The 23,932-nt window shown below is 42.7% G+C and overlaps 1 protein-coding gene across 12 annotated transcripts in view; it reads right to left on the bottom strand.

Moving 5' to 3' along the window:
- SEMA3A (semaphorin 3A) overlaps positions 1-23,932 on the bottom strand; it is a 468,302-nt gene that overhangs the window by 219,275 nt on the left and 225,095 nt on the right. For 7 of the 12 annotated variants that reach the window (XM_090041876.1, XM_090041875.1, XM_090041879.1 and 4 more), the window contains one exon: positions 11,358-11,505. The exons of 4 other annotated variants lie outside the window; for them this stretch is intronic. In XM_090041876.1, coding sequence (XP_089898002.1) covers positions 11,358-11,469 — 112 coding nt within the window. In that variant the 5' untranslated portion in view covers positions 11,470-11,505. Of the gene's footprint in view, positions 1-11,357; positions 11,506-12,119; positions 12,317-23,932 lie in introns of those variants that run through there. One more of the 12 variants, XM_090041881.1, reaches the window with a different exon arrangement.

Raw genomic sequence — 23,932 nt, 5'->3', positions numbered from 1 at the left:
TAGGGTCCTTGTCTACATTAGCTGAAATGTCCAGATCATCAGTGGGATAATGGCTACAAACTTACCATGCACTGCTCTCAAACATACTTCACTGCTCCACATTGGCTGTTTCTCAAGTCAGAAGCAATGTAGCTGTATTTGTGTGGCACTCTGGACAGGTTAATTAACACTGTTAAGTGATAGCGCCATGTACCCTACTGCTATTCTAATTAGCTTGTCCCTTTTGCCACTCAGATGTGGTTACATTACATTTGATCCAGAAAGTAGCCTGTATGGCTAGATTGTAGCTTTGAGGGTCCTGGGCAGGCAAGTTTACAGTCTAGACATGATCCCTAATTCAATTATTCTGACTATGGGGGTTGGGCAACCAAAGTACTTTACCGTAAGTATTTTACTATAAACATCAACAGATTTTTGTATGGTGGCCATTAGTTGGTCTGCAGATCAATGTAACTTAGTGTACACACATGCACATGTTACACTTAGATCAACCTAAATACAGTTAGGTCAATTTAAATGTTGCTCTGTACATGCATTTGGGGAGGTTAGTTCAGGCAACAAATAACAAATGTTTGTCCCAATCTCACTCAGTTCAACTGAGGAAGAGTGAACTAAGTTAAATCAGGAACAGGTTAGTCTGATCTACCAAATTCCTGTACATATTTGGAGCATAGTCCCAGGTCTGGAAAAGCCCAGCTGTTCACCCCATCCCTGTGGCTGTGCTTTTCCTACTTTCCCCATCTGACTGGGTTACTTTTAGCCCCCCAACTTCCCAACCAGGTAGACAGCTTCCCTGTGGACCCACCAACCACTCCCATGGATCTACCAACCCCTCTACCCATGGGCCCACTAAACCCTCTGATCCTGCTCACCCTCCCCCTAACCCTGATGTACTTCGATCAGGTTCTCAATGGGGTTCCTAGCAACAGTGAATGTGTGCACATGCTGGACCCAATCTACCAGCTTGAGGTAAGCCACATGATCATAGATCAGGTACAAACATCTGGGCCAAGTACAGACAATTTAAAAACTTGAGGCTGAATTGATTCAGTCTTTGCAAGTTAGTCTAAGCTGCATAAATTGAACCAATCAGTGCAGTGGCCCACAACCAGAGGCTGGGGGTGCTAGAGCATACCTCCCAGCTTGACTCGGGCAGACAGCCTGAGCAAGGTTAGCCTGCCCATAGTTGGGGGTGGGGGTTGTGGGGAAGGGGCAATGAATTCTGGGATGCTTGGGGGCTGAGAGTGAACTTGAATCTGGAGGGGATCTGGGACAGAATTTCAAAAAACTGATTTAACCTACATCAGTGAAGTCTAAGTGGTTTACGTGCACTGAACTTCTGTTGCATTACAAATTTGAACCCATTTCTAATCACTTATACTGGTTTTTGTGCAATTTCTGTCCCTTGTCTTGCACAAACCCTTAATCTGTCACTAAGATTCAACTCTGTGGGCAACTTTACACATGCTCTGAGGGGGATGGGGTGCAGGGGGACTTTAACTGGAGTGGCTCTGAGAGCTGCTTTAATTAAAGTGCCCACAACATCACGTGTATTCAGCATCCCACACTTCAAAATGGCGGCGGGACAGTTTAACTAAATTTCGTTTGTCAAGCTTTAGTTAAAACACCCCCACTATCTTTCTAAAGTGCAGGGATGCTGAATGCACAAGACACAGAGGCTGCTGGAGTGCACACCACTTGATTCATCAAATCTGCTCTGACACACTCTCCCCACACGTCTACAGGCACCCCATATGAATAAGTCTGGCAAGTCTATGCCAAATATGGGTATACACAGTTCCTTATGTCATTAGTTATCATTCTGTGGATGAGGCAACTGAGGTGCAAGACTAGAAGAAACAAAAAGGTGCAGAAACTAGGGATGTAAGACCCTAAAAATATGAAGACTATAATACCATTTTCTGCTCCCCCATGCAGCTGCCTTGCAGTGTAGAAAACTGCTAACTGTGAAGTATCTGGGGCTGCAGATGTGTCTGCAGTGCCACATACCACAAGGCTGTGCTCATCTGGACACAGCCATGAGGTTCAACAAGGACAAGTGCAAAATCCTACACTTAGGACGAAACAATCCCATGCACTGGTACAGGCTGGGACCTGACTGACTGGGCAGCAAATCTGCAGAAAAGGATCTGAGGATTACAGTGGACAATAAGTTCAATATGAGGCAATATTGTGCCTTTGTTGTCAAGAAGGCTAGAGGCATACTGGGCAGCATTAGTAGTAGGTCTCCAGCAAATTGAGGGAACTGATTATTCTCCTCAATTTTTTTGGCACTGGTAAAGCCACACCTGGAATCCTGCACCTAGTTGTGGGCTCGCTACTCCAGAAAGGATGTAGACACACTGGAGAGTCCAGTGGAGGGCAATGGAAATGGTTAGGGGGCTGGGGCACATCACTTCTGAGGAGAGGCTGAGGGAGCTGTTTGTATTTAGTCTGGAGAAAAGAAGACTGGGGCGATTTAATAGTAGCCTTCAACTACCTAAAGTGGGGTAGTGGTGCAGATGACAGAACAAGGAGCAACGGCCTTGTAAGGTGTAGGTTGCCAGGATAAGACCAGAGGATCATAGTTTCTAAATGATTAGAAAAGAAAGGAGGGGAAAGAGCTTTCTTTTTCCTATGTCTGCCAGTTAGCTATAAAGCAAAAACCCCTCAAACTCCCACCCCCACTCTTCCCCTCCCCACACCCTCCTCTACTCCATTCCTCAGATTGTTCTCTGACGACCTAAGTTTCCACAAAAATATTTACAAAGAAAGGGTATTTTATTTGACTGCTTAGTTCCACATTTTCTATAACATTCAGCTGGACAGATAAGCAAGCAGCTCAACCAATGCCAAACACTTCTGAAGCATTAAAAGAAAGGCAAAAACTCTTGACTGTTTAGTAACTGTCAGTATCCTGCCAATGAACCAAGCCAGGGATGGAACCTGGAGATGACGTATAACAGGGTGCTGCCCGGGCATTTCAGAGACTGCTGCAGGTGAGTCTAGCTGAGAGAGGAAATGTATCATTGGAAAGAAGCCATCAGAGCTGCAGTTTTATCATTTGGATATTTAGAATTCATCTGAACTCAAAGTCAAAGCAAAATGGGAACAATTGTGCTGAAGCCAATGAAACCACCTTGGGATAAGTGAGAGAAGAATCTCCTTAGATTTGTACATCTCCATGCTTATGGGAAGCCACGTTATACAAAACTGGGTCATGCAACTTTTTAAAACTAAAAGTAATATACATCTTCTGCCTTAAGAGCTTTGCGTAAGTCTTAGATAAGTGGCACCAGCTTACATTTACAACCCACCTATTAATGCTCTGAGACTAGTAAGAAAGGCTCTGCAGCCATAGCCAGTCACCAGTGGGTATTACTGGGTTTGGAAGAGCTTGTTTATGAAATGAAGGTAGTTACAAAATGGGTGAATTGCAAAATTATGAAGAAATGATTGAGTTTAATAGTATTCTATATTCAATGTGGGCTAGATTCTGGTTTTGGTAACTTTGGTACAAATTTGGATCAGCTCTACTGACATCAACAAAGTTACTTTGGACTCAGGAAAGTACTTAGGTGCATACTCTTAACCAGTGATACTTTCCCAGGTAGTTAAGTTTTTTCCCAAACACAGATGCTTTCCCAAACTGGGGCCTTGGATGAATATAGCAGAAACCAGAATCTGGCCCTATGAACTACCTGAATATCTAATTGCATCACAATGTACTATGCAAATTTTGCAGTATTTTTGTTGGAAGCATATCATACTTTTATCAGGCTAACACATTAGTTCTTGCTACTGCAAACCTTGCATACATATGTGATGACCTTGCCAAACAGTATCTATAACTATATTGCAGGGACTAATGCTGTAAATAAAAACAACTCTCTCAGACACGAGATTAAAACCAGAAACAAGTGTACTATAACACATGATATTACAAGGTTGCAAGTGCTTTATGGTGCAGACTGTGCTATCTCAAGGCTTCTAATAATAAAAGTAGTATTATTACTATATTACCATTATTGATATCAACTACTACTAATAACAAGAAGCCTAGAATGTTGATTGCCAACAAGAGGCAACAAATCTACACACGACTCCAAATCCTTGGGGTTTACCGAGTTGAGAGAGAGAAATTTTTTTTCTCTACAGAGTTCTTAGGGGGCAGTCTACAACACTGTGCAGTTAAGTGAAAGCAATATGCTGGTCTTTATCGGACTAGAGTTTATTGCTTCCTGGGCGTCACGTATGTTTGCGCACGCTGAAGTGCAGCACATTGCGAGAAGCCCTGGCCGGCAGGGGGCCAGGATATCAACCTGTCAACCCACGGCTGCTCCAACCCAGCTCAACGTGCTGCAGAGGGGCTGGCTGGGGCACAAGGGTGATCCAGTGTGGGGCTAACCAGCAGGCAGCCCCCATACTGAAGCACCCTTGTGCCCCAGCCAGCCCCTCTAGCATCTACACGTACATTGCTATGGAATAAAAAACTCCACAGCAGGAGAGTACTTGTGAAAACTTCTGCCTAATAGCACTGCACGTGTAAATGCAAGAGTTTTACTGCAAAGCAGTTGGTCAACTCTGCAGTGACTGTCTCCTGGAAGCACACCCCATTACAGCTGCTCGTGTCCTCAATAGAGAAGCTACCTCCCTGTCTCTGTTTCTTACATTGGGACACTGTGGCACCCTGATATTGAGACAAAAATAGGCAAAGACTAGCAAATTTCTATCGCCATAGGAAAGTTCACCATTCAGAGCCATTAATATGAGACTAGCTACCCCAAGGTGTGTTTTGTATCAGGCCCCTGTGATTGTTCAGTGCATATGCAACTATTCCAGAAAGAATAGCTGGAGCAGAAGGAATTCCCTGCATTGCTAGCAAGCCACAATACAGCATTCACAAGCAACCTTAAAGATGAAGCACCCAAGATGCATTATAGAGCCTACTCTAAACTGTTAACCTCGAGCTGCTGGTGTCCACTCTGCTCAGGAGATTAAAAATAATCATGAAAGCAAAATGTCACAGCTCTTGACACCACTTACAAGGATTTGTTTTCAACTCAGACGCTTAGGCACAGCCTCAGGTGAAGACCCTATTTTGCTTCAAATTGCAGTGAGGTCAAGTCAGGTTTCAGCTGATATGGGAACTGTTCAGAACATGAGAGTGGCTTTGCCTTACTCTTAGTGCTTCCATTACAATGTTTCAGGTATGAGCGTGGGGGAAAGAAAGAGCCTGCAGCCCAGAAGACATGAATGGAAAGAAGGCTGTATGTCGAATCAGCAGTCATTGTAAGGATGTAGCCAAACCAAAACCACAGCACAAGGATCACAGTATGAAAATGCATTAAACAAGACCTGAAAAAACACACTTTGTTTTTCTAAGTTAAAAAGGGGAGTCTTTTACTGAGTGCGTCTCCAACATAATTCAATAGATATGTATTCTGTACATACACGCAAAATAATAGATTGACATTTATAGCTCATTTGCGTGATTTTAAGCTTTGTTTCATCACGTTTTGTAGTGGAAACATGCACTTAAATGTGCCCCAAAATCACAGGAATGCAGTGAAGTCTTGGTCAAGCAAAACTTTAAGTATGTGAATAGGCTTTAAAGCATGTGTGCAGACCTATGCCATTCAATGGGACTCTTAAATTCTTTGTGGGAACAGGGCTGTAAGCAAAATTTAATAATAATGTACATTAAGTACACTATAGTACTGCACAGTATGGGGAAGTCTGCAGTACCTATTTGATGCATGAACAGAATATTGTTTCCCTTGCTATCACTCCAGCACCTTTTATGAACAATTTGCTCACTTAAAACTGTATAGCAGAAAAAGCTTCACATAGATAGCAAACTACTAAAACAGGGAAGTTTCCTAATCCAGAAACTCCGCTTTCTCCCCTAGAATTTAATTGGGGACCTGAGGAAACAAAAATATATTCTCTCCTGCCTCATTCCAGTTATTTTGCATTTCTCAGGCCCGAACTGGCCAGCTGAAAATTCCCACGTACAGGCAATTTCTCTACTGCTAAAAAAAGCACTTTAACCAGTTTTTCTATTGCTTTCTTCACTTCTCAGCACAGAGGTCATGTCAGATGCAGTAAGGTGGGCCTGTATTCTGTTTCTCGACTGGCGCGTGGTCTCTTGGGGACCGCAGTGAGCTAGTGTTAGCAAGATCAATATTCTAACATACGCCAGGAACACGGGCTGGGAAATCAGACAATCTTCTGACTGTATCTTATGCCCCGACTACCTCTCAGCCCCAACTCCTGTGTTGGATGAATTTTGACACCTAAGAGAGCCTGCGCCCTAGATCCTCTGCAATGTAGAGAGGCAAGTATCTCACATCATTGCCCATGTTCATGAAGTCCACCTGATTTTATCACTGGCTCCTCCTTCCACATTTTGAGTCCCTTCTCAGTGAATGTGAAGGTGGAAATCTTCAATGAAAGAGGATATATGTGCATTTTAAATTTAAGCTGGAGAGCATTTAAATACCAAGTATAGTGGGCTCTCATTAACAAGTGGCAAGTAAGTATTACACATTTTCTCACAGGTATTCAGCTCTGTTCACTTTGTACCATTTGCTTCCAAAGCACTAGCTCAAATCCCGAACACAGCAAATCAATGGGAGTTTCCTCACTTATTTTGTTGGGGCCTGAACGTCACCCATCTCGACCGATACGTTTGCCGAGGAAAATAAATTTGTAAATTGACTGTGTGCAGAATCTGGGGGCAGCTCCTGTTTTCATTGCAACTTTAAGGAAAATATTTCTTAGCATGGCTTGAATCAGAGCCAGGGAGTAGTACAACTGAATCTGCAAGCAATCCTTTTCCAGTCACTTATTCTCAAGTAATATGCATCCAATTGAGCAACAATAACAAAAAAGAACCACACATGTACTCTTACAAAACATACTTACAGCATTCAGTAATTTTCAATAAACAAATGGGATGAGACAGATGGATTTGAGAAACTTTGGGTTCATAAGATGTACTCATGTGGAGACATAAATCAAAGTTGCCTTGGGAAAAGATTTGTGAACCAAGGCATCTTAATGGAAATCCTTTCTATTTTTTAAAGGTTATTGTAGTGAGATGTATCATTTGTTTATGCTGTCGGTTCATTGGATTAAGTAAAGAGAAGGACAAAATAAAAAGAGGAAGGAAAGAAAAGAGAAATCCATCTGGAGTGAAGACTGTATTTATTGTTTTAAACTTTGTACTCACAACTTGATCATCATCATACTGAGAACTCTGTGTACAATAGATGCTTTCTGACAGAACCTACAACCTAATGACAATATGCAGCCCATTACACTGAAATCCGAGTCATTGGGATTTAAAAAAAACCCTTTAAGCACATGTTGTGTCCTTAGAGTTTAACAGTCACTTTGGCAAAGGATTTATCTGCATCTTTCTTGGCATCGTGGTGATTATATTTCTTTCTGTTATTTTTAAGATGCAGGCTTGAAAGATACAAAAGGAGGTGTGCTGGAGGTATGGAGGATCAGTTCAACCTGAACCAACTGAAGCTGTTGTTTTTTCTGGTTAGGAGCAAAATCTATTCCCTCCAATGACTTCAGGTCAGGCCCTTGGGTCATGTTCAAACTCTTGTATTGAAATAGGAAAATAATTGTTATTTGGGCAAGATCCTTTCCAAGTTATGAACTAAACTGAAAATACCTGCATGCGTTTGAGATTTAGTGACTTAGACCCTGACACTACAGAAGCCAATGGGTGTTTTGCCAATGATTTCATATGGATCAGGATTTCACCTGTTTTCCCCAGATCCGCCTTCTGAATAAGTGGCCAACATCCACTGAATACTAGCCAACATCCACTATCTCACCAACAAATCTTTTCTGCAATAAGTCTGGTATTTCCTTCTACAAGTGACCCGATTTATGACACTACATATGTTCTCTTTCTCATCTTGTCCTGAATGTGTCTTATAGGATATGTCTACTCTACAGCAAAAATAAGTGGCAGGAAGTTAAGAGAAAGTAAGAATGAAAGTTCACTGAAACCTATCTATCCCGCAACCTGAGAAATGACAGAGCTAATAGTGGCCCTTTGAAAACAAGTCACCATAGGAAATTAAGGTTGGCAGGGATTTAACCCTTCATGATTCACTTTGGAAAATTTTTAAGCCAGTGCCTGCAAGTTTTAACTATGTTTGACATCTAATTAGTCAGCAAAAACAGGAAGCTAAAATAAATCCTTATTTTTCTTTAAGCACAAAGCATTGACAATGGCTAGGAGGCTTTTTCCTGGGCAAAAAGCAAGTGCTCATGAGAAGACAAAAGTGCCCAGACAGACAGCAAAAAATAACACAAGAAAAATTGCTTGACACGTTCTTTTGGTCCTGTGTGTTGTCTCCCCCTTGTTTATTTTACTAAATTAGCAGCCTTTTTGTGCCCAAATGCAACTGTTAGGCAATTGGAAGAGAGGGCTTTCCCTTCCTTAATTGTAGTTTTAATACAGATTAGTCCCAATGGCAATAATGTGGCCTTTAGTATCTTCACATGAGGTCCACATTGATGTGTAATGTATTCATTCATTGCCACAGGACATATTTTCAAAATGCAGAGCATTTAAAGCAGAACATGCATGAAACGCTGTACTTATTCACAGCATAGCGCGTTAGGTTGTTAATGGGTCGCCTGAAAAATGCCAGATAAAGTGTAGTTCCTCTGATTTACAGTAAGGACGTACTTAGGCTCCAGTCCTATGAGATGCTGACCCCTAGCCTTGCTCTAGCAAAGCATTTAGCACAGGCTTAACTTTAAGCATGGGAGTAGTCCATTTAACTTAATGAGGCTACTCAGATGCTTCAAGGGAAACATTCCTGAATGGTTTTATGGTTCAGGACTAACATACTTAACACCTTATTTTGCACCTGCTTAAAAGTTAAGCAAGTGCTTAAATCCTAGGCTAGATTGGAATCAGCATTTTGCACTTTCATTTATCTATAGCTTGCTTAATCAGCAATACACAGGGCAAAACTTGTGAAAGGGGGAAATAATGAACAACTTTAAACACCTCAAAGTTTGGAATTTTTTTTAAAACAAATGTTAAATTGAGCCCCTCTATGCTAAACTGAGTTTCAGGATGATCATTAAAGTTTGAAAGCAATTAAAATGATATTTGATGGGTTTTGTAATAGGATGCATGCCTGTGATAGATCTGCTCTTCAGACAGAATTAGTTTTAAATAACTCCTTGTACTTAAATTTTTTAAAAAAAAGGTTTATGAAAACTGAATCCAAATATTTCAAGAGCCTTCAAAGTGTTCTTGTCATACATAAACTTTGTACAGTCATGCACAAACATATCTATTTATTTCATAATTAAGTTAGATTATTCAATTAGATGACATGCAAGTTTTACAGGCAGTTAATTTTCTGATCTGAAGGGTGAAAATGACAGCTGTCCTATGGCACTTCAGTGCTTTCTCTTTACAATTTTGTCACCAAATACATTCTCTCTCTTATGAAAAATATATATTGGTACTGACAGGAGGAGACAGACTGACATGACACAGTAGACAGAGATTGACATTTGTCACTGGACACACCCCACACACTTTTTACCACTGCAGCTCTGTACTCTACTTTGCATCTGAAGTGGAAGCCGTCCCCCTACCACAATAACCTGGGAATTATGAGAATTCAAGCCTGAGAGAGGAAAAATACCTTGGAGCAATAACAACACGCAACTCCAAGGGTTTCCTCTTCTATCCCATGTGTGTACTCTCCTGCTCGCCCAAATATCTTCCTCTCCACTGAACATTTACAGGAACTATATTCCTAAAGGAAAGGATAGTTGCACCCCCTGGCTCTCCTCCTACTACCCACATCTGACTGAAATTAAGCCCTGATAGTGGCACTGTGTGGGCTGGGAGATGCGTACCAGGGCTAGGGGGATTTCAGAGCTACCTGGCCTCAAGAACAGCCTCTCTCTCCTTGTAACTGAAACACATTCAGGACTACAAACCGGATACAGGTTTGGGTTAAAAAAACAAATCCCACTGCATTTACCCCTCCCCCCGCTTAACACATTCAGGAGTACAAACATGATACAGGTTGAATTCAATAAAACCCCAAATCCCATTGCATTTAACCCCTGCTTACACACATTCAGGACTACAAACCTGATACAGGTTGGAGTCAAAAAACCCCAAATCCCATTGAATTAGGCCCTGCTTACACACATTCAGGACTACAAACCTGATACAGGTTGGAGTCACAAAACCCCAAATCCCATTGCATTTAACCCCTGCTTACACACAGTCAGGACTACAAACCTGATACAGTTTGGAGTCAAAAACCCCCAAATCCCATTGCATTTAGCCCCTGCTTACACACATTCAGGACTACAAACCTGATACAGGTTGGAGTCACAAAACCCCAAATCCCATTGCATTTAGCCCCTGCTTACACACAGCCAGGACTACAAACCTGATACAGGTTGGAGTCACAAAACCCCCAAATCCCATTGCATTTAGCCCCTGCTTACACACAGTCAGGACTACAAACCTGATACAGGTTGGAGTCACAAAACCCCCAAATCCCATTGCATTTAGCCCCTGCTTACACACAGCCAGGACTACAAACCTGATACAGGTTGGAGTCACAAAACCCCCAAATCCCATTGCATTTAGCCCCTGCTTACACACAGCCAGGACTACAAACCTGATACAGGTTGGAGTCACAAAACCCCCAAATCCCATTGCATTTAGCCCCTGCTTACACACAGTCAGGACTACAAACCTGATACAGGTTGGAGTCAAAAACCCCCAAATCCCATTGCATTTAGCCCCTGCTTACACACAGTCAGGACTACAAACCTGATACAGGTTGGAGTCAAAAACCCCCAAATCCCATTGCATTTAGCCCCTGCTTACACACAGCCAGGACTACAAACCTGATACAGGTTGGAGTTAACACAAAACAAGTCCCATTGCATTTAACCCCCGAAGGACTACACACAGGATACAGGTCTGGGTTAAAAACCAGAACCAGTCCCATCGCATCGAGCCCTTCCCTCGTCACATTCAAGACTACACACAAGACACAGGTTTGGGTTCAAAAAGCAAAACAGATCCCGCTGCATTGGGCCCCCGGGCTGCTCCTGCCGAACAGGACCATTTTCCTCAAAGGCATCGCAGCCGCCCCTTGCCCACCCCGGGGAGCGCCGCTCCTGCAGCAGCTCAGCCGACCCCGCGGCGCGCGGCAGCCCGGGACGAGCCGGGGAGCGGCCGCCGCCGCCGGACCGAGTCGCCTTTGTCTGCGGGGCAGGCGCACGCACGGCCCGGGGGGGAGGCGGAGACGGGGACGGAGACTTACCTTTGTAGGAGAGTCGCAGGCGCGGCACGTTGTCCCTCCCCGGCTGGCAGGCGGCGAGCAGCAGCCCCGCGAGCAGCGGCGGCAGCAGCGCCGCCCCGCCGAGCCGGCCCATGCTGCGGCGTCCCGCGGGCTCCGGGCTCCGGCCGACCTGGAACCGGAGGGAACAGGTGATTCGGGGCACACACGCCGAGCAGTCGCACCTCCTGGCTCGGGGAGGAAAAAATGAAAAAAAAGCCAGCGAACCCCCCCCCCCCAAACACCTCCCTCTCCTCCTGCCGCTCCGGCGGGAGCAGGGAAACTTCCAGCCGCCGCGCGGGGAGCGGGAGCCGCCGGGTCCGGGCTGTCCCCGCGCGGGGCTCGCTGACAATGGGAGAGCAGGCGCGCACAACCCACTCCCCTTCCCCGGCTGTCACACCGCACATGCAGAAAGCATCTCGGCAGAGCCTGGAGGAGGGAGAGGAAACCTCCCCCCCGCCCCCAGCGCGGGGCTGTAAATCTACCTCCAAAAAGCACGAGCCGAGTTGACAGGCTGGCTGGGATTGGCTTGGATTTGACAATTATTTTAGGCTTATCATTTTAAACTCCCCCCACCGCGCGTACACACAGACACACACACACCCCCTGAATGCTGCCACCCAGAGAAAGCACATCTCCCGCCCAGCATGTAATGCCGCCGGACTAGCTCCCAAGTCAGGGAGTCTTCCATCAACATAACTTTATCGCTGAAGCTTTTCAAGCCTTGTTAGGGAAAGCTCCTCTCACCTCCTCCCCCGGCTCTCCGAAAGAAATTCCTCCTAAAGCCCACTTCAGCAACCAGTTCAAGGCGTGCAGCGGTCCGGCCAGGCTTGTAAATTAAACTGGAAGATTCTCCAAAGGCTTCTTAGCAGCTCCGCTTCATCCAGAAGCCTTCCTGTTGCTGGATCACTTTGGTGATCCTGAGTTATTTTACCCTCTGGAAGCCCACTAACGAAGCTCTTTTTCTTCTGTCGCAAAGGGAAAAGGAAGACCCCCGATGCCTGCTAAGTGCTAAGCTGTATGTGCAAACACACAGAGAAACTCCTTCTCTCCCCTCCCCTCCCCTCCACACACATTCACACACGCTCGCACACCCTTTAAAGTGGCTTCGGGGTTACCAAATTTGTGTGTGTCATGCAGAAGAGTCACCCGTGTAAACATAGGAAGTCAGCAGTGCCTGGGACCCAAGACGTTTAGCGTCTCCCTCTACTTTGTTTTAAACTCTTCCAGGATGAACGAAGGTATGTATATTTTCCCAGAATTGAATCTAGATGTCAGACTGTGATCCTATTATTCACACCGATGACTGGCTAATCGTAGAAAAAATCCGGTACGCTGAATTCTTGGAAGAGGGTCCCAAAATCTGTCTGTAACTATACACACCCCATTTCCAACACTCCCATCTCTGTACTAACACCGAATAACATACCACTTTCTTTCCTAAACTTGAAACTGAAGTATATATTTGAAAAGCTGGAGCAGGTTTTTATTCTAATTAAAAGTTTAAACGCTAATATCGGACAGGGCTTAGGTACTTTTATAAAGCAAGCCCTAAGCATTCTTCCATCACCGCTTTCGTTGCTTAATATTCACACTCCAAAGGAAAAGATGGGTTTTCCCCCTTTAACAAACTCCTCTGTTTCCTGAGCTTCATTCATTAATCCCACCACATTGTATCTGCCAGATTCAGCAGTTCTATTGATCAATGGCATTGTTAAGAAAATAAAATCCAAAATAATGTTGATTTTAGTCATTCCCACACTTGTTATCCTGAGCATTTTCATGCTCCAGGCAGTGGATTAAAGTTCCAAAATGACAAGAGACGCCTGTCTGTTTTCCATGGATTACTCGCTACAGACATTCGCTCTGCAGAGGAATTCATGTCACTTTGAGATTATTTGGAGAATTGGCCTAATGAATTATCCTTTTGTGTCGAGCAAACAATTAGAAACAAAACACAAAAGATGCACCACATTCAGGATTGTATGAGAGCACATCATTTTACAATGATGTTGTTACGCTCAATTTACTGCTGATTGTGCTGAGACAACACAGCTACCTTCTTTTCTCCTAAGTAAAGGAGAATAAGCAGCTAAAACATATCTTGTACAGAATGAGAATATACAACTTTAGACTGTAACACAAAACATTGCCTCCAGCTAATACATACTTTGCACAAAAACATATGGATCCCATGGCAGGGACAGTAAAACTATTTAAGGCTGAATTTTGAGAGCGAAAATATTGAAACACTTTATTTTAAATGGGTGTGAGAAAGTTGCTCTCTGTATACCCCTATTCAGGGGTCCTAGTTTTTGAGTTTCAGTGGAAATATGCCAATCCAGAGAGACAGGGAGGGGTCCTCTCCACCAATAAGCATGACAAGGAGCCAATTAGATGAGCATATGCTAAACCTCCCTGCTAAAGGACCAGGGCAATGTTTGCTCTTCAGTCATGCTTTATGTTTCCAAGACACCCTGGGCTACTTTTTTCGGCTAGGACAACACAGGTCTGTATAGCCACCAACACTAACTTGTACTTAATAGGCACAAAGTGACCTGTTCTCTTGAGGCAAGTGCTGACAATGATTACTCCAGGAAGTCATTGCATCTACTACCTTATTTTTAAATTGCATCCTAATCTTTTTTTTTTTCCTGTCCTTACGATGAATGTGTCTATTTGAAAACAATATAGATGATCGGCTTAAAGGAGAAGGACAAATGTTGAGAAAGAGTTAAATCTAAAATCCGTCTGTCGTGGAAGTACAGGAGAATTGTGCCATTGATTGCAAGGATTATTATGTGGCTAATCAATGTGTTGTACAACCATTCTAGCTCAAAAGAAAAGAAAAAAAGCAACCCAAGCAATATTTCTTTTGTGTTCTGTTTCCTATCTTAGTTGCAGATCTAACAGTTACCTTCCGTAGCAGCATTCATGTCAGCTTGGAAGATGGCATCCCATGTTCTGTTGCTACGCTTCCCAAAAGCGAGATGGGCACTGGGGGTTGTTTAGCATTGCTGATCTCATGCTGTGTGACATTATGAATCGATATTCTTTATACTGCCTCTCAGCATACGTAGCAATTTCACCTCAATGGTCCCTATAAAATTTTATGCTTGGAAGTGTCTGGGCTTTTTCCATTGGCCATCCATCCAGAATTATTCTCTTATATTTGGTATGTGCATGTCATTTTATGTTTCCTATTAGTTAACTTGTGCTACAGACATGTCCATTACTTGAGTTGTATTTATTTCAACCTCCTCTTCTGGCTGTTCCTTGCTCTCAACACTTAGAAAAACTCCAGAAAAGCTCCTGCTACTCTAAAGAGGTCCTTTTCAGGCCTCCATTTTCACAAAAATATATTTTTGCATATTCGTGATCATTTCCTACTTTCTAGATCAGGGTTGGTAACCTATTAGAGTGGTGGGCTCAGTGCTAGCAACCGTGCCACCCCTGTGGGCTGCTGACCTCCCACCCCCGTCACTGGTCTCCTGCCACTCGGCCCACTTCTTGCTCTGTGCCCCGCTCCACTTACTGGGTACTGCTGAAAACCCTATTGAACACCACTGGAGAATTACAAATCTGGTGGTAAGGGCACATAGCAGAAGGCTTAAGTCACTGCTTTTGCACAGCCCCTTCATATCAAACTTTGTGGGCTGGATCTGGACCTCAGGGCATAAGTGGTTCATCCCTGCTCAAGATAATGCGTTGCTTAACTAGATCAGTATGACTATAAATCCTTGCGAGGCCTCCTTCCTGGAGCTGGTTGAGAATTTTTTGATTTTTTTTTTTTTGGACTGAAAATATCAATGCGTCAAAACCCAAACTTTTCAGAAAAGTGTAGCACAAACCAAAAAGGTTTGTGGGAGAAAGGTGATCAAGTCCAGGGATCACTTTTCTGGTTAAAAGTAGAAATGAAAGCACTTCAAACCAGCAAGTAGCCAATGGCAAAGACACTCATTTAGGATATTCTTGGCTAATTTTACACATCGCACTTGAGTGCCCTGATTGTTCTGGGAGCAGGGGTTTCCCTCTCAGTGCATCTCAGTGAATAAAGAATTATATCTGCATAATCATTGTCTGAAAAATTAAATAACTTTAGGGCCAGAGAGACAGGCTGATGCTATGGCCCTCCTTTTTCACGTAAACCTAGTTGCCCGCCTCCCTGGTAAGGACACTGTTGTTTGCTATTTTAGAAAGCAAGAAAGATCAATCCTATCTCATTATCTATTTTATCCTTCTGTCTCACAATATCAGAAAAAAATTCAAAAAGGGATGGAGAACAATATTAAAGTCTCAAACTTTCACACATAAGCTATGTTCTTTCTGTCATGGTCTCTTCTATTTACACATTGGCTTTCACCTTTATTTTTCCACTATCACTGAGGACTTGTCCTCTAAAATTAACTTCAGTCAGCCTGGTCTAGCATTTCCTCCTGTGCCATTAAAGGTCTTCTGCTTTGGCAAGCTGCAGGACTGCATACTGACTATCCCATAGCGTTGATCGCTGGTGCCGTAAAATATCTGATCACCAATGATTACCTCCAGCCAGTTCCTAAAGGACCTGCAACTGGATTTTAAGTACTTAGGTAATGATAATAAGAAGTGACTCCATCTTATAGACACCAAAAAATGTGGGAGGAGCAGCAGGCAGGAGGGAGTGGAGGGGTCGAGTTTAGCATTTTATCAGGGTGGACTAGCAAAAATACTTGACTTGTTTCCAAATCTCCAAACGCTCTTGTATTTTGAAGTCTAGACATGACCTCCTCCATTACTCTCTTGGGATACATTGCATTGGGTAGCCTTATTCGAATCTCAAGGATCTATACAATTCCTTAAGTTATTTGGTGTTATTATATGTGACCATACTGTTAACTAAACCAGTTGATATCTGTGTTCTCTCAATAACACTGAATCTTACCATCTCATCGCACTCAGCTTTTACTTTAATTCTCAGAGCTAATGGGACTATACTATATGTGATGCATGCAGTTTTGGCAGCACAATGGGATCTGTATCAGTGTGATGTGTGTTTTATTCACAGTGCATTTAGGTCTATTAAACACCTCATCAGATTCTTTAAGACTATTCTTCGCATCCTGCTCTGCAGACAGGTTATATGCCCGTCTGAACAGCAGCATTTGCAGATCGCTCTCCAAATCTAAACAAACTTTTTCCATTATTTCAGACACTACAGAATGAGATCCATCCTCATACACACATGCTCACATAACACGCAGGAAACACTGGTAAGAAACTAACTTTTTTGACCCAGTTCCAAATCTAGTGCATGCACTGGGGTCATAAAAAGGTTATTACACTTGTTACATGGAAGGGGGCAGTATCTGCTCTCTCCAGTGGATAACTTCTGGGGTATTCATCCAAACTGTTCAGAAGCTTTGAATTGCTTTATTTTAAATTACAGTTATTTCAGTGTTTCCAGTTGCTTATGGATTTTTGTCTGCCATGCCATGGATGTAGAAGAATTGGCAAGGGAATATGCACTTTATGGCAGAAACATAAGACCAATGTCAGAATCAGGCTTTTTAATTCATTAGAGAAAAGCAGATATCAGAGAAATCAAAACTGGAGAAAGAAGAAGAAAGCAGATTACAATCGTCCAGTCCCTCAACCTTTTTCCATCTTTCCAATTATATCAAGAGATAACAAATTTCATCAAGGGGATTCTATTGGAGAAGGAAGGTGGGTCTCCGAAATGATCAGTGACCAACTGATCCCAATCTGCCCAACCCCTGATTTCTCTCCTTCTCCTGGGCCTCACTGCACATGAAGATCTTAGAGGGTTGGTCTCTTTGGCATTCATTGCCACCTTAAGCACTTATTATAGAGGCCTGACAATCATAAAGTAATTATTTTATAGCGCTCCAGTACAAAAATGCTATTTCCCTGACTACGGCTGGAGAGCAAAGAGCCAAAGATACTAAGTTCTTGATGTTATCCCAACTATGTAGCTGATCCAATAAAACATATCACCTTAAGAAATTCTTTCCTCTCAGATAATTTCTGGACTCTTGTGGTTACATCATCAATCTTACACCACCTGATATTTAAAGTATTTTATGACATTGCACTTAGGCACCTAAAGGATATAGATAGATGCCTAATGAGATTTTTCAAAAATGCCTAGAAGGTTTTGAAAAGTCCAGTAGGTTCTTACCTGCATCCTTAAGCAAGCAAATACTTTTTATAATCTGGTCCTGGAAGAAAAGGGATACTTTTAAAATCACCAATGGATTTCAAAAAGCTTGGGGAGTTTTAATAATGGAAAAATTGTTTTATCAAGTTCTACAGAAGAGAAGGCAAAACGATGCTTACTTGGAAATCTGCTGGGCATTTTTGGATTTTACTAAATAAGGGATCTTCTGCCTCCAAACCAAAAAATGAGAACAACTTTTTGAATATGTAATTGCAAATTTTATGAGTTTAGGAATTAATATGGAAAGAATTTGAAGTTTGGGGGTAGAGATAAGTGGAGGATAGTGGAATCAGTATTGTAAGGGAGGACGAGGGAGTGAATTGTTGTGTAGAGATGAGGAAACATGGGGCCTCAGGGAGCTGTCAGGGACTGGGGAGGAAGGGGAAAGGAGTACAAGACTTCTGTGGATGTTGACTTTGGTTAAGGGAGCACTGTTGGTGGGAGACTGGTATCAGTCTTTGTGTATATTTTGGAGGCATGGATGTGTTTTTGAATGTTGGAGCTGGTAATTTATCAGTTTGATTCATTAATAAATAAAATTTAAGAAATCTGGTCCTAAGTGACTTGACCAAGGTCACACAGGGAGTCTGTATCAAGATGGAAACTAGCTCCTGGGTCTCTCAAGTGACAAGCTAGGACTTTAACCACTGGGTCTTTTTTCCTCATAGGATAGGGAAGAAAACCCCCCAAAATCTTGCCTTTCCACTCTGTGAAGTAATACTTCACCAGTTCTTTATAGCTGGGACCCATCAAAACTGTCCTGTTAGCCCTATGTGGGTTTCCTAACAACCTCTACTGATAAGTGTCGAAAGAGTTGAAAAAGATGAGCTGCATTTTCTGTGGCAGCCATTCATCACCGGGCTTTTAAATATCCGAGGTGCATTTCTGTCGAGCTATGTGCAAAAAAATGCAAATAAAAACCTCATTGAAACATCTGTTATGATCATTGTTCTTTCTTGGCTTTTTTTCCTTCTCTCACTACTGAATGGTTCATTAGTATATGAAAAAGACATCAGAGCAACAAACTTATAAAAACTGGTTGTCATCATCACACATTTGTCCAAGCTGACTTTCCAGACTAGAAACGTCTTTTTTTTTAATGAGGCTTTTCTTTTACAGGGAACTGGAAGTCTGATTCTGTGTGGGTGCAAACTGTGTTTGGAAAATCAAGGGAGATCACACAAAATGCAGGAGCTAAATACTTGTTACATGGTTTTCTGCAGCCAAAAAATGATAGCTATTTAATCACAACTGAGATTTTCTGTGGAAACTGGAGGTGGTAGGTAAGCTCCGATAGTTCAGTTGAACTTTCAATAATTTGACCTACGTGAATGCTTTTAGTGCCAGCAAAATGTGAAAGCATGTGTGTTAGAAGGGGGGGCTCAAAGGAAAACAAGCTCTAAAAAACTATTAGCTAACTTTTTCCCCACTGTTTCTCCCCAATGAATAGATTTAAGAGAGAGATACTAGTTCTATCCCTCCATTGGGCTGAACTTCTAACCAGTCCAGAAAAGCTCCTCTTTATATTATTTTCTTATTTGTTCCTGTGGCATCATTGTTCATGATATTTTAAGCAGGTAAACAGAGACAGGAAAGAAAGACTTATTTCTTCCATAGCTGAAAATGCTGAATTCTGAATCAAAGTTAAGTCACTGTCGAACCAATCTGGTATATAAAACTTAGCCTTAGAAATGTAAGGATGGGCTAGACACAAGTGCCTGCAGCACTAGAGGAATTATTGAGGAAAAACCTACAAATCTAATGGGTTTTCTGTTCCACAGGTATACTAAAAATGGTTAATGTATGAGCAGTGTGTGTAATGTTAGAGATCAAGACTGCAGCTGTATGCTGAGATTGAGAGAGAGGGAAATCGTGAAGCGACTTACATGTTCCTGACTCCACATAGTGAATTTTTCTGTAGTCTGTCAGCATAACTTAGAGTAGTTTGGGGGTTACGCTTTAAGTCTGTGTGAAGTGGGTAGTATTCGCTTCGGATTCGGCAGATTAGGGGGACAGTAATTCGATTCGGTGATTTGAATCCCAAATTGATTCGGCCAGATCTGATTCAGAGATTCACCCGCTGCCAAATCAGCCGACTCTCTGAATCACACAGGCCTTGTCCCCCACCCGCTCGCAATGGCTGCCCTGCCCCCCCAGCTCCCGGCTCTTTGGGGAAAAAAAGCCCTGACTCACTAGCTCCTGCCCAGCAGGGGGTGATCCCTGCTGCCCACCATTGTCCCATGCTGCATGGGGGGCTCTGCCATGTGCCCCCTGACCCCACCCACTCTCCCAGCCCCACCATGCTTGTCCTGCCTGCTCCAGGTCCTGCCTCTTCAAAAAAACAAAACATAACCCCCCCCCGAACTCACTGACTCCTGCTGTCCCCCAGCTGTCTCATACTGCATGGGGGGCTCTGCCACAAGCCCCCAGAAGCCCCAAGGCCACTGCAGCAGCTGGTGAGTGCAGGGAACTTTTTTACCTTTTTTGTTTAAAGGGCCAGGAGCTGGGGTGGGTGGGGTGGCCATGGGGAGGGGGACTGAGAAAGTGGGTGGGGTCAGGGGGCTCGTGGCAGAGCCCCTGTGCAGCATGAGGCAGTGGGTGGCAGCAGGGATCACCCCCCCACCTGGCAGCAGCTGGTGAGTCGAGGCTTTTTTTTAAACAACTGGGAGCTGGTGGGCAGGACAGCCATGGGCGGTGGGTTGGGGGGCTGGAAAAGTGGGTGGAAACCAGGGGATGGGCCTGGCAGGTGTCCTGTTCCCTCCAGGTCCAGCTCCCTGCTGCAGCCAGCATGGACTGCCCGAATCACCAAAGCTCTCCGAATCTTTTCTGAATGGACTCCAAGAGCTTCTAATCAATTTGGACCTTTTAATTGGTCTCCCTGATTCACTTTAGATTTAGAGATTTGGCTGCCAAATTGGCCAAATCTCCTCCAAATCGAATCAGCACCTGAAGGTTTGCACAGTCCTATTGTACTTACAACAGAATTATGTTGTGTGAGAACTGCTGCCCACAGGTGGGCCCCCGCCCTCCCCACAGCATGCCACATCCCATCCCTTATACAGGAGTGAGGTGGATAGGAGCCACTAAAACAAGATGATGCCACTTGAGAGTTTCCCCATGCTGGTACAATTCTCAGCTAGCTATGCAACATCAGAAACTACCAATTTGTAACACCGTAGCAAGACTAAATGGCTAGAAAAGGGTGAGAAAATATGGAGCAGCCCATATTAGTGAGCCAGATCCTTGGTTTAGGTAAATCAGGGTACTTTCATGAACTCCGGTGGAGTTGCACAAGTTTACATCAGCAGAAGATTATGTGCATGTATGTTTATACGTGTGTGTATGGATATACATGCACACATGTGCACACGCACACACACACAATGTATAATATAATTAATGCCTTTGGTCCATTTTCTCCAGCCTTTTAAAATACGTCACAACTAGATCGCTTGTCATTGCATTAAATTTTGTTTAAATCTTATATGCGTCCTTTAGCTGTTTCCAGTAATCCCTTGTCAAACTATATATTTCTTAAAGCTTTACTTAATTTTCTTTTAAATTATAAGTATCTGTCTGAAAAAAGTTTTTTTTTTCTTAATTGTTTATCTCCACCTTCAAGTGAAACTGAACGAGAATATGTTCAAGAAAGACAAAAATGCCATTGTTTTTACTGATTGGTACAGACTAGCCAGAGAGGGGGAGAAATGAAGCATCTGCTGAATACAAATGAAGACGATGGCAGGTTGGTCTGTGAGCATTTAAGCTTTGATGTTACTAGTCATTTGCTTTAAACTGGCAATTAGGGTGGCCATCATAAAGGACAGTTCAGCTTTCCTCTGTCCTCTATTGATACAAAACCAGGTGCCTTTATGTCCTCTATTTTTCTCTTCAAGATAAAAATAGAAGACTTAAGGCACTGTGTTTCATATCAGTAGAGGACAGTGTCGCAGAAAACTGAACTGTCCTCTATGATGGCCACCCTACTGGCAACCCAACCCCAATTCCACACTGAAAGGAAAAGAAAAGTCTGAAAATGGCCCCTTTTAACTGCTGTTAAAGAGGCTTGAAAGTACTTACATTATGTTGCTAACGATAGGTAACAGTATACCAAAGCCTAGAATTAGTCTCCTTAAAGGGTTTATTACGATGGCAAAAACAACTGTTTATGGAGAGCTCCTGTGTGCCCAAAAGGTATGCGCTGTGCTTCAGCAAAGGGTTTTTTTACGATACATTGTGAAAATTGGTCAGAGAGTAGGAAAAGAAAAAGAATTATGATGTAAATGAAATGTGCTCTCCGTTTTTCTTCCCAAGTGCTGAATGATACGTGATGTCATATGAAGGGTGGTGATGCCCCCTTTTCCACGCTGGGGGGAATGAGTGGGTTCTGCTTCGTGGGAATGCTTTAGAGCCAAATTCTCCTCTCGGTTCTCCTGATGCGAATCCAGAGAAGCAAGAATTCATTCCAGTTTACTTAAATTTCCATTAGTGTAACCAAGTGCAGAATGTGGTCCTTAAAAAGCAGCTGTCACCTTATGGAAAACCTTGAAAAAGATCTTATTTGGGAACAAGTGTTCTTCTGTGTCACATATTTCTCTTCATTTTCCCCCTCATTCTTTCTTACTGAAGGCAGTGCCCGAAAACAGGATTGCCGTTGTTTCTTAAGAATTTATCCGATTCTGTCATTTATTTTCCACCTGACATCATAATCCTCTGTTTGTGACATATATAATCATTTTCACAATGCCTAACTGTGATACCACAAGCAGGGTTTAAAATATGATCCTAAAAATGCATTTTACTGTGATATCTTACATAAAGTGGTATCAGTTTACAGTCCTGAGATGATAATTTCAGCCAAGCGACATCAATTAAGTTTTCATACATGGGAGTGGTACACTCAAAATAATTCCCTTAAGACAATTCCCTCTGGAGTTTACAGTTTCATGTGTTGACCTTTTAAAAATATTTCCACTTTCAAACCAATGCTTGCTTAGTAAGTCAAACAGCATTGCCAAAGTAGAAAATATTGCACACACTATGGAGTCTAGTCCCCTACAGGAGCCAAAGTTATAACAAGAAGACGCTTAAGAAAAGAAAAATCAAACAGAAACAGCAGTTTGGATACCATAGCATAGTGATGAACAAAGTATAGGAATAAACAGAACAGAGGTATCCCTCTTTGCAGGGACTTGCTAGATGAAGGCAAATTATGGAACATGTGAATCCCAGAAGACAATTTTGTCCTTATTGCTGTCCTGGAACAATGTGGGCTTATCTTTATACTGTACCCACCCTGCCATCCTTGGCAGTTTTCATTGGAACTACTCAAACACATTGAGTTAAGCACATGCTTTGTTGGATCAGGCCCTAAATATGTTGAAAACCTGTTATGGCTAATTTCCCCAAGATAATTCTTAGCAACATAGAGCTTACTTTGTTTCTCAACACATTTTGAATCTTTATAAAGAAATAACCCGGAGAAAGGCAGAGGTTAAAGAGAGCATGTTAACGGAATCTGCAGACCTGTCGTTCCCGACAAACAGCCGCAGACGTCAGAAAATGGTATTCTACCTAAGTGGAGATCATGGTGACTCATTCAGCCAGATGTGGTAGCAAGATTTGCAACTTTTCACTGTTTACTGCATATGTGGTGGGAGGCTGTAACATCATCACACAGAGATTAGAATCTTAATTATCTAACAGTCATCACTCACATTAAATATTGGACCAAATTTAATAAACAGGAACATTTCACAATTAAATGAGTCTTTCTTTTTTTCTCTCAGGGTAAATATTTTGCTTCCCACATGACGCCTAACAATGCAAGCTGACAGGTGGAACATCCGAACAATTAATTTAGGAGTCAATATGTTGTGTCCGATTTTCTCCAGCCTTCACTGCTCAGCAAAGAGGTCTGAAATGCCCATTATTCCACAATGATTTTTGCTTTCCTAGTTTAAGAGAACTCTGGCTGGCGTAAAAGCCAATTTTCTTCCTTGCAGAAATCCTACTATAATAGCTCCATCTGGTTGCACAGATACAAATGATATTACTTATAAAAGAAAACTTTTCAGGGCTATCATCTCCTCAAAACCATGTGCTCAGAGGATGATCATGAGATGGATCCCTGATGACATGAATTAGTGTATAGAATACGTTCTTTTGGAAAACTTTGTTTAATACTGAGTGATGCATGCTGATGCACTCCAGTGGTATCACATTGCAAAACTGATTTTAAAAATACCACAACCACAGTATGAATAAAGTTATCCATTCTGTTTGCCACCCCAGTCTCGTACCATGGAAATCCATCCTAGATTTATTGGCAACAAATTACTGC

This window comes from Crocodylus siamensis, chromosome 4, assembly GCF_052110815.1.
Source record: "Crocodylus siamensis isolate JL-2025a chromosome 4, ASM5211081v1, whole genome shotgun sequence".
NCBI classification, from domain to species: Eukaryota; Metazoa; Chordata; order Crocodylia; family Crocodylidae; genus Crocodylus; species Crocodylus siamensis.
The sequence above is the reverse complement of the archived record's forward strand: the minus strand, read 5'-3'. Positions and strand labels throughout refer to the sequence as shown.